Genomic DNA, 11,856 nt, shown 5'->3' on the forward strand with positions numbered 1-11,856 from the left:
AATATGCTTCGCGTTGCGAATGTCACGCTCAGACCACTGGAGTCAAGCTATGCGACTCTTCCGAGGTCGCAGTCAAGCTATCCACAGTCAGACTCACTGTGCTCCGTCAAGTGCTGGTGTTTTAAATATCGTATTGAATTTGTGGCGTTGACGCCTTTTAACGTGCATGTGCTGCAGGATGCAAACTTGACATGACAGACTAAAAAAAGCTTCCGCATTAGACATGCCGTTGCCAAGCGAGTGGCGAGTCGGGAGGGAGGAGTGGACGCATCACAAACCGATCGGATTTTGTGACCGCCAATGACAGGCAGTGGTCGGCATTCACAGATCACAACGAGTTCAGCCTTTCATAATCAGTGGCCAATTGATTGGAATATCCCTCGTAAAAATCCATATATTAGCCGCATTGTTTTATAAGCCGCAGGGTTCAGAGCGCGAGAAAAAAGTTGCATCTTATAGTCCAGAAAATACGCTATTGCTGTTGCATCCCCAGTGTTATCAGTCATGCCTAAAGACACAGTATCATTGGCTGCCGTGCTGTGTTTTGTTTCCTGCATATCCAGTGTTTGGAGACGTTTTGGAAATGACAGCTCCAACGTTTCTGCAACCTCTTGCATCGGCGCTGATCATCTCACTTGGTTTGGTGAACCAACGCTGCTATGCTGCAGTGACAGATCTGTTAGCGGTGTGAGGATGCTAACGTTAGCCTGGATGCTATCCCACTGTTGTTTGTTCAGAAGAAATCCAAACCTTACTGTTGAACATCCATGTTGCATTGTTCATGTTGTGGGACACGGTGGAGCATGTGGCTCGCTGACGTGTGACACCAGAGACCATCAACAAAGGGAAGCGTCGTCCTGGCTTCTAACATGTCCCTGTAGTCCTGTCCAACACTGTTTTGAAATAAAGTACTTTGGTCTCCTGGAAATCTCTCCACACTTCATATTGGTTTCACTCCGGAGCTCCCTGGGTTTGATGGGATCATTTCAAGTGGTGAACGGCCAGTGAGGAGGATTGGGACGCGTGACGCTCAGAGCCCAGTGTTGGGTGAGAAATGGGACACAGTCAGAAGGAGCAACTTGATGTTGTGTCCGCCGTCACACTTGTGAGTGAACTTTCTTCTATTCAGTCGAGGGCAAAAAATTTTTGATCTACTTCAAGTGATCTTCTTCACACTGCTTTCTAACCTGTGATGGCATCATGTACACAGAAGGTCACAGAATTGTCATCGTGGAGATTGTGTTTGGCGGGATATGGCGTATGATAAGTTATCGCCCCTCCCTAGTGGTGATGGGCAGCAAAATCCTGGTCGGAGCATCTCTTGTGGAAACGATGAGACAACACAAGGGAGAGTACAGATGTACGTCCCTCTCCACTTCCTCATCAACATTTTGTGCAAGCACTTCCACTTAGCCTGACAATTTGTGAACATAGACAAGCAACAGTAGCACAGGTGGGTTCAGTTAACTCTTGTTAGCCACCAGTCACATTGACCTTCCCTCATCCACTCCTGGTAGAAACTAGCTGAGCTGTCATCAGGCCGGGGGTCACAATTCAATGATTGACAGGTCTCAGCCGGACGGCTCTTGATCAATGTATGCAGTGGAAGAGTAGGTCGCAGAGATTTACTGCCGTCGTATCCAAACGCGGTCGCAAAAACAGAGATCACCAAAATCCTCATCACTATTGGAACGCAAATGAACACTTTCTTCACTGCTGTGGCCCAGTCCTGATGCTCAAGTTCTGTCATTTGCACTTGGTGTCACTTGTATTCCCCCTCCCCCCAGAAAAGTACAAACCATGTTTCCATGAGTGAATCTTCTCAAGCTCTGACAAATGTTTTGGATCCACCACACGACGGCACGTACGAGAACACTCAGCCACACACAGACTCACGAGCATGCATGCATGCACGCACAAACCAACAGACTACAGCTGCTTCAGGACACTGGGGGAGAAAGGACATGTTGTTTTCCAGTTCCAGCAGCTGGTCGATCAGTTTCCTGCCAAAGGTTTCACCGTGAAGACAAAGAGAAATTCCACACACAGTCCGCAGGGAGCCGACGCGCAGAGAGGAAACTCACACTTCCCAGACCCACAAGGGCGACAGCCGAAGCGACACCAAGTTGGACGTCTGACCAGGACCATGACGGCCTGGCAGCTTAGATTTGTTGGACGCTGAGCGCACAACTGTCCTACCTGGAGTCTGCCTTGCCGAGGTTGGTCCCCGCAGGGTGGAGGATGGTCTGGTTCTTCACCATCTCCACCACGCACTTGGTGTTCAGCTCCTTCTCTGTGGGTGAAATGACACAGGTCAGAGACTATCGTCGATGCTGACTCATGTTAGCAACTTTGAATAGCGTTTACAAACATTAGGACCATCCACTGCCATGTGTGGTGGCTTAGTGTTGTCACAAGTTACATTTTCAATGTCACTCCTTTTCTCGGAGCATTCAAAACGTTGCTTTCTGCTACAGCCTTGTCGTGTACAGGCGAGGTTTATTCTCCTAAAGGTTGAATCTGAAGCCACAGAAAAGTCTGATAACTTTTGTCACCGTGGAGGTTCTCCTGGTTAACCACGTTCTTCTGGTGACTGGACCCGAGTTCCTCAGAGAGAAAGACACAGTTGTTTATGTGTAGTGCTACTTCTTCCTGCCAACGACTTCTGAGTGGCAGGAAGTCAGTAAGCATCCAGATCACAGCTCATTTTAACGAGAACAAATCCCACTCTTTCCATCATCACTTTTCTGCACGAAGCCACAGAGCTGCTTTACACATTAACCAAGTGAATGGTAAAACCCGGTTGACCTTTCACCCCGGAGCGGACGTCGGACTTATCAAACTCACGGCGACGGCCTTGGTGTGTGCTGTAGCCTTGTTCATGTCGGGAAGCAACGCGACCTTCGGCGACTGGCCGTGACCAGCAGCAGGACAGTGATTTGTTTGCGCCGGTATTTACGAGTGCACGAGTCAGCAGTGGACCAACCAAGATCAAGGATCGGGCACGTCACAGAGCCACAACAAATCGACCTCCTGTGTGGTGAGAGGACAGCGACGAGGCTCTGCAGCAGAACTCAAGTCAAACCTCATAACTCAGGTTCATAAACCACGATAAACAGCTGCTGCCGTCAACGGACATGTTGACTCCAAACATGACGACAAGTGATCATCTGCTGCCACAACATTTGGCCATGGCTTTACAGCACAAAGAAGAAATATTAGATGATGGGAGCTGATAAACTACCAATACTGACACACAACTAAACACTTGACTTGGGCTGCAACTAACGATTACTGAGACGGTCAACGAGCCAAAAACATGTGGCGGTTGACAAACACGGCAACACGGCTGACAGTAGTGTGGTAAATACAGTAGAACATAATTAATAAAGTATGTAAAATGTTAAGACTGGTGCAGTGTTGAATGCCGTTTAGAAACTTTATATTCCGTTTGAATTGCTCAAAGCATGGCGTGAAAGGTTTGAATGGGTCGTGGGTCGCTCTGGGTGGTGGTGTACTAGAAGCCTCCAGCATTTCTCCTCTCATGGCGGATTGGCCGAAGAGAGTGATGACATCACAACTGGTCGACCAAAGATCCTGTGTGTGACTAATTGGAAAGTTGAGTACAGTCGACTGGTCGACTACATTTGACAATGAGCCAATGAGGTGCACACTTGTATGAACAGCACACAAGCTTGAAGACGTATATTTACACACCAAACTTTGTATGACATCACATAAAACCACATTCTACGAAATGAAGTCAAACAGTGGGACACGTTCCAGTGCATTTGTAAATGAAAACTGAGCAAACATGGCTCCACTAGCACACGTGCGAGGGAAGGACAGCGCCAAGGATGAGCACATCTGGAGTAAACGCTGCTACACTGGAGAGTCAGAGAACCTCCCACTGACATGCCCTAACTTCTTCTCCTATTTCAACAGTTTGGTTTCACTCCAACCACGAGTGGTTGATAACTAAGAAACATGGCAAACAACCACAGTGACGGCAGACGATGAGGTCATGTGTCACATGTTAACAGCTCCCTGAGGAGCCTCTTGAAGGTTTGGGTCAGATATCTTGTCAAGATGACCAGGGAACAAGGGTCACTGATAAATTCCTGCTGTTCAAGGAGGAGTCTCATCGTCCATGCTGCGATAACAGCACTCCTTCCACTGGAATTCTCTTCTTGGCTGCCCAGCCACTCGGATTGTGAGAATACCTTCTGGCCCCATGACATGTCCTAGCTTTTCTTTGCTCACAAAGTTAGGTCCCAACTGACTTCCTGAACCTCTTAGTCTGACATGTCTCCCTCTGCACCGCCACCACATGCTGAATGTTAGTGAGGTTTTCTATAGCCAGATCGGCTCCTGGGCGCACAACCATGTGTGAAGACAGTGGGACTCATCACTGCCAAACCTGGAGTCCATGACATCAAGTCTCCGAAGGAGTGAGCGACAGCTCCTTCTTATGTGTGCCAGACGTTCTGAAACAGGTCAGCAGAAACACGGAGGCGGGAGCGGCTAGTCCAGGTCGACTCACGGAGCAGACTGGTTCTGCGCTCTGCGTGGGTGAGTCTTCAGGCTGGTCAGCAAACTGGAAGCTTGCTAAAAGGTGTCCAGATAGTATTGTCGTGACAATCGCTACATTGGAGAAGCAGTCAAGATGCAGATGGATGAGGAGCAACAAGAATGCTGAAGCTGGAGAAAAAAGTGTTTTTGAGGTTGTTGTGACACCTGGAAAAGCACTGATACATCACATACCTCTGACAACCCAGAATATAATTCAGGGGTTTCCTGCGTACTTAAGCAGGAGAGGGCCCACCTACACTGGGATCTCACCTCCTGATTCCCATAGCTGGAGAGGTGTTGAGAGAAAGCAGGAAGTCCGCACCAAGTTCATGGTGACCCAAACCATTCTGCCCAGCTGTGTTCTGCACTGTGCAGTTGTGTACAGACTAGGCCTCACAAATATGTGGCAGCACCTTGATGGCAAGGTTCCACAGCACGCAACACTGACTCCCCAGGTGGCTTCTTCTTCGCTGCTTGTGAGAGAACACATACAGACCAACAGTGCCACACACAGGGCTGAAACACGCGTTACATCGATCTCAACTCATGCAAAGTTGTTTTCCCCTCTGATCCCACACTGCTTCACGAACGAACCCCTCACGGAGCGCCTGTACACACAAGAGTCACATGACCAGTCGGAACTCGTCAAGGCAGACATCCACACTGGTCATGACGAGACAGCAGCTCAGGTGGCTGCCAACACATGAGGCAGGAGGAGAGCACCCCAGGCTGGGCTTGGAAGGGTTTCTGGGGTCGCACAGGAGGAAGAGTCCACCGTGAAGACGGCGCGCTCATACTCAATTCAGCGGAGCTGAGACATCTCCAGCTGGTGACGCTGCACTGCTTCGCATTTCCGACTCGAGTTAAAGTCATTAGTGTGCTGGTCGTGACCGCCTCACATTCTGATCCTCTCTGTGGTTATTTTTTTCCTTGCTGGCAGCCACATGAGGAGAATCACATCCCTGTTGTCGGTTCATCATTTCACATTATCCAGCCGACATGTGAGAACAGAGCTGCCGCGACCCGTTCGCAGATGGGGGGGCAGGGAGAGACCGAGAGACAGACAGAGACTGAGAGAAAGAGACACAGAGAGAGAGACACAGAGAGAGAGAGACAGAGACTGAGAGAGAGAGAGAGAGACTGAGACAGACAGAGACTGAGACAGACAGACAGACAGAAAGACAGAGACTGAGAGAGAGAGAGACAGACAAAGACTGAGACAGACAGACAGACAGAGACTGAGAGAGAGAGAGACAGAGAGAGAGACACAGAGAGAGAGAGAGACAGAGACTGAGAGAGAGAGAGAGAGAGAGAGAGAGAGACACAGAGAGACACAGAGAGAGAGACACACAGAGACACAGAGAGAGAGACAGACAGAGAGACAGAAAGACAGAGACTGAGAGAGAGAGCGAGAGAGAAAGACAAACAGAGACAGACAGAGACTGAGACAGACAGAGACTGAGACAGACAGACAGAGAGGGACAGACAGAAAGACAGAGACTGAGAGAGAGAGACAGACAAAGGCTGAGACAGACAGACAGACAGACAGAGACTGAGAGAGAGAGAGACAGAGACAGACAGACAGAGAGAGAGACACAGAGAGAGAGACAGACAGAGAGAAAGACAGAGACTGAGAGAGAGAGAGAGAGATAGACAGAGACAGACAGACAGAGAGGGACAGACAGAAAGACAGAGACTGAGAGAGAGAGAGAGAGACAGACAAAGACTGAGACAGACAGACAAAGAGAGAGACAGACAGACAGAAAGACAGAGACTGAGACTGAGAGAGAGAGAGAGAGAGAGACAGAGACAGACAGACAGAGACTGAGAGAGAGAGACACAGAGAGAGAGACACAGAGAGAGACAGGCAGACAGAAAGACAGAGACTGAGAGAGAGAGAGAGACAGACAGAGACTGAGACAGACAGACAGAGACAGACAGAAAGACAGAGAGAGAGAGACAGACAAAGACTGAGACAGACAGACAGAGACAGACAGACAGACAGAGAGAGAGAGAGAGAGAGAGAGACAGACAGACAGACAGACAGACAGAGAGAGAGAGAGAGAGACAGAAAGACATAGACAGACAGACAGAGAGGGACAGACAGAAAGACAGAGACTGAGAGAGAGAGAGAGAGAGAGAGAGAGAGAGAGAGAGAGAGAGAGAGAGAGGGGGAGAGATAGACAAAGACTGAGAGAGACAGACAGTCAGACAGACAGACAAAAAAACGTTGAGCCCCCAGGGTTTGTCTTTCTGAAAGTGGAGTGACGACTGTTGAGTGAGACTCATTAAATATCATTATCACCTCCTCCAGTAAACAAACCAACCCCAGAGAAGGCTACCGGTTTAAGAGTCAGACACTTGGTTCCCGACTCATCGTCCCTCACCCATGGAGCAGTGTGTCTACAAAGATAGCAGGCATGGCTTTAAGAAGCAGGGCGAAGCCTTCAAGTGAAGTTCAGGACAGTCTCGCAGGTCGAATGATGACACTCTGGCCATGCTTGGTTCCATACATGCGTCTTATTTCAAAAGCAGTGTAGAACTTCAGGAAGCTTCTGTTGTCACCACTGACACATTAGAAGCACAGTATTTCCTCAAATGGACGCAGACCAATACACACCGCAACCCGACGGGCTTCCACTCTTCTTCATTCATTTTAAGTTCTGGTTCTGGATGAAGCCTCAGTAACCACGGAGACAGATCACAACCTAAGACATGAGCGTCTTCACAGACCCAAACCCTGGTCAGTAGAACACGTCAGTATTTAAATGGCTTCGTGTGGAAGAACAATTGAGATTTCATAGTCAACCCAAAGATTGTGATCCAGCTCGCTCAGAGACCCAAAGATATGACAGAATATGAAGTCACCTAGCGCAGGTGGGAGGAGAGGACATTCTCACTCTTGTTGACTCAGTCTGCATCACCATGACACACCTCTCTCTCACCTGCTAACCAAATCACCACTGAAGTCACCTGAGGCTGAAGGTGAGTCAAGCAGGTGTTCTGCTCCCTCTCAGCAGCGCGAGGACGGTTGGCGGCATGGAAGAGAGGAGGGGGGACGACTCTGCAGCTGCACTTCCTGCTTGACCATGAGGAGCATGTGATGACTTGATGGCTAAATGTGCTCATTGTTTTTCTCCTCTCCCTCTCACCATGAGCATCTTCCGCCTCTTCCCTCCGATCTCGTCTCCGTACCGGCATTAGGTGACCCCTCCCACCCCCCACATGAGCCCAGTCTGGCCGGGGTGTCACCGTTGCTACGCCCACGGTTCCTCGAAGGCCCCAGCTATGGGAACGAGCAGCGTTACACAACGTTGGCAAATATTCACTCAGACTCACTCCCTTCCTGCCTTTGTCCATGTGGACCGGCCCACCGGCAGCCCAACCCGAGACCTAGGCGGTCTTTCAGCAGAGGAAGGTCAGGACCGACACTGAGGCTGGGTTTGTACTCATGTACCAAACACACGACCACATCGAAAAAGGTCATCGATAACAGGTTCATGGAGGAACAGAAAAAAGAACCAACATTTGGCAAGATGAAAAAATAAATAAAGGAAAAACAGAAAGAAAATCAAGTAAAAACTGGCCTAGAGAAAACACGAAAAAATCCAGGAGAGAAAAATCACCAAAAAGTTGTGTGAAAAACATCGAGTTAAAAAAAGTGAGGATGAAAACCTAAGGAGTCACATAAAGTCAATGAGAAAAACATCAATAACCTCACCTGGAAGACTCCCCAGGAAATAACACAATCTGAAAAGACCAGCAATGGAAAAAAACTCAAAAAAGAAAAACACCGAGCTCAAGACGATAATGAAGAGATGTGGTGGGTCTGCCCCAGGTCCTCCTCCCAGCTGAACACCTGACCAGTCCAGGAGACACCTCAACGGTCTCCTCTGAGTCTCTCCTCTCCAAGCTGACACAGACTGAAAGGTGCTGAGCTGAAACAGCTCCTGATCAGGGTGATTTCTGAGGGAACCTTCTTCCTCCACAGTGGAGCCTGGGTTATTAAATTCTTAAATCTGGCAGCAGTGGCGGTGAGGAGCGAACAGAACCTTTATTCAAAGAGAGAAAACTCTGTAAAAGCACAAGTGGAAATGTGGCCTGCTGATCCAAACCCCATCCACAGAATCCACCCGTGCGACTCCAATTCTTTCCACCAGAGGTGCGAACACAGCTTGAAAGGTGTTGCTCGAGTGGACTCAGAGCGAGAAGGTATAAAAGACTGCGTGAGGTTGGAACCTCCAGTCAGAAGCAGTGAAACATCTGAGCCAACAGAGATTCACATTCGTGTGTTTGCAGCTCAAATAAACGCTGATGGCAGCTAACGTCTGATTGGCGGTTGAAAGTGCTGGCAGGAGCGTTGGGCAGAAGTGGAATGACTAAACGTCTCCGTGATGAATCCTCATCTCCACGGTTCAGTGTTCACCCGCCTGACATAGCAACAACCCAACACCCCGGTGCTTGTGACGCCACTCATCAGACCAGACGGTTTTCCCAGGAGGACCAACAAGAAGAACGGCTCTCCAGGTGCTCTAGAATCTACAGCCACCTGAAGCCATCCAGCAGACAGCACCAGAATCAGGATAAAAATCTGTGTTTTCTCTCAATGAATCAGGGTCAGGGACACACAGGAGCCATGGGAAGGGGTGAAGTCTAGATATCGACATAACTTCTACTCCTGATTTCTCATAGAAACTTTCAGCAATGTCACGTGACAAACCGCAACGTCCTCCATCACAGCAGCGTGTGTTGATCCACTGACTTGGTGTGGTGACTTCTGCCACAGCCAGTGCTCGCAGTTCAGGGGACACATGCTCTCTCTCTCTCTCTCACGGCTGAAGCACAGAAACTGCCGTGCGTGCACCACGTCTCTAGAATGCAGCGGAGCGCTGGAGCGTGCAGATCGGTGCAACACTGAGCCTTTGTTGCTGGTAGAAATGTGGCGAGCAAGACAGACTCATGTCAGCGAAGAAAGAGTGACACAGCAGGATGCATCACCCAAAAACATCCCCCAGTTGAGGAGACGCGACTGACCCGGTCGGCCAGCAGGATGTGGGTTCTCCAGCTGCACACATCTCTGACCTCCACGTCGACCCTCTTATTTTGTTAAAGGAACTGAGCCAGCAAGAACTCAACAGCGAGTCCAGACCATGAGAGGCGTGTGTGGGCAGAGAACAGCATGATGAAGAGCTGGACTGGTTTGTATGACTAATAACTGGACCCAAGGACACACCCAGACTCCAGCTTTAATGTGGAGTCAGCAAACTAACAACAGCACGCTCACAGAGATGTTCCCACTTCTGTCCTCATTCCACCTCGTGTTCCCGCGCTCCTCTCTGAACCACAGCACCCATCCTCCACTTTCACTTCCAGGATCTCACCATTGACCAGTTACACTTGTGGGTCACCGACTCAAACACAAGACCCAGTTGACAATGGAAACACAACGCACCAATGGAATGACTATACTGCTGTCAGGTGAGCAGACGCCCACGTTGCCGGTGTCACTTGCAGCGACAGCACCACCTCTACAAGCCTTGGTCCCTGCAAACGACTCGACCATGGGCCGCAGCAGCTGGTGGGCCTGGATCCGGCAGGATGGCAGCGGGCCACGGGACTCGAGGACGAAAACACACACACAAACACTAGTCACGTCTCGCTCCCTCAGCTGCGGGTGGAGTGTCTGACTGACGGTGCTGAGGTCGAATCCTGACTTGGTTCTACATATCATTCACTAGAGCTCAGGCCAGCAAGATGTGTGCGGGGAACTGAAGCAGACAGATGACGGACCATAGTAATCCAGCAGGGTGGTTTTGTTCTGGGATCCAACCCATGCGGGTCATCACAGAAGAATTCCCAGCTGATTCCCACACAACTTGAGACAGTGTTCCACGACTGCTCATCAGGAGAACATAGCAGCGTTCTAAACTTTCTAAAAGTTTCTCAAATGAAACGGCAACACATCCTGAGAGGTGCCGGCTGAAGTCAGAGGTCACGTGACAGAAAAGGAAGAGGAAGGATACACACATACAACGATGTCGGAAAAATGGTTCTGATGATCAGGTTTAATCGACAAACACGTTCCGAAAGTGCTTCAAGGAATCGGTGCCAGCGCATCACATGAGCCAACAGGACCGGCAGATGGGAGAGAGGACAGGGATGGTGTCAGGGCAGCAGATCATCAGGTCAAACATCAACCTTCTCAGGGGGGATTCAACTATTACTCAACTTGTTTGTGAGGTTTGTGAACAAAACCTTTGTCTGCCCCAGTGCCCTTGAGTAAGCCATGACTACCTCATCCGGCACCCAGCATCCAGACTCACCTCTGCGGTTCATGGGCCGGACCCGGACGGCCACCTTGACATTTGAGTCGTCCAGACTGGGCTCCCCCATCCTGGCTCCAGCCGTGGTTCCGCTGGTCCAGAACAAGTGGGCTCCTGGAAGCGTCGCGCTAGCAGGACTGACAGCCAGCTAGCTTCTCCCGGCTCCGTCCATGGACACAACAAATGTAGCCGCTCCTTAACCGCTCCCTCCGCTCATGTTCCGGGCTAACTAACATCCAGTCGGGAGCTGCGGGAGAGACGAGACACGGTGGGTCACAGAGGAGCAGGAGCGAGCTAGTCGGCTAACATGGACCCCCGGACAGAGAGCGGCTCGCGCCAGCCCCCTACAGCCGCAGACAACATTCGGACTCGGACCCGCGTACCATGGAGGGGTCACCCCGGGGGTGGCAGCGTCAGTGCGCCAGCCGCAGCGACATTGTTCCAGAAAGCGGCCGGAGAAGACTCAGCCTTCCGAGGAGTCCACCATGTCCGCCCTGACTGTCAGACTGCACGCGCGAGCAGCCGCTTCCGACTGAGTATCCGGGTTTCAAAATAAAAGTGCCCAACAGCCAACTGCACGCTGACGTCGTGATGAAACCATTCTCTCCGGCTTTATACTATGGTGCGGTGCATATGGCATGGTATGCGTTTAAAACGAAGTGGCACGTGAGCACTCGTGATGCACTATACTGATAACGACTCAAACGACACACAAAACGAGAACAGGAAGTGAATCTCGCTGCGCGCCTGACTTCAGCAGATTTCAAGGGGAAATTTGCACTCATTAATGGGTTAGAAAGAAACCCAGACCCAAAACAGCCGAGCTTCTGTCCATACAAACGCCGGGCTCACTGGCCTCACAGTCTTGGGGGCGGCGGGGAGGAGGACAGGCGAGAGAGCGCTCGATGCCAGAGGTCAGAGGTCGCGCACAGGGACCTGATGAATCACTGCTCATGGTCCG

At 50.4% G+C, this 11,856-nt stretch overlaps 1 protein-coding gene across 7 annotated transcripts in view; it reads right to left on the reverse strand.

The window, feature by feature from the left end:
• kif13ba (kinesin family member 13Ba) overlaps positions 1 to 11,431 on the reverse strand; it is a 34,828-nt gene extending 23,397 nt beyond the window's left edge. For all 7 annotated transcript variants that reach the window (XM_053865218.1, XM_053865221.1, XM_053865215.1 and 4 more), the window contains exons 1-3: positions 11,279 to 11,431; positions 10,896 to 11,142; positions 2,200 to 2,293 (exon numbers count right to left, since the gene is read on the reverse strand). In XM_053865218.1, coding sequence (XP_053721193.1) covers positions 2,200 to 2,293; positions 10,896 to 10,965 — 164 coding nt within the window. In that variant the 5' untranslated portion in view covers positions 10,966 to 11,142; positions 11,279 to 11,431. The remainder of the gene's footprint in view (positions 1 to 2,199; positions 2,294 to 10,895; positions 11,143 to 11,278) is intronic.
• Positions 11,432 to 11,856: the final 425 nt, after the last annotated feature.

Source organism: Synchiropus splendidus, chromosome 5 (assembly GCF_027744825.2).
Source record: "Synchiropus splendidus isolate RoL2022-P1 chromosome 5, RoL_Sspl_1.0, whole genome shotgun sequence".
Classification (NCBI taxonomy): domain Eukaryota; kingdom Metazoa; phylum Chordata; class Actinopteri; order Syngnathiformes; family Callionymidae; genus Synchiropus; species Synchiropus splendidus.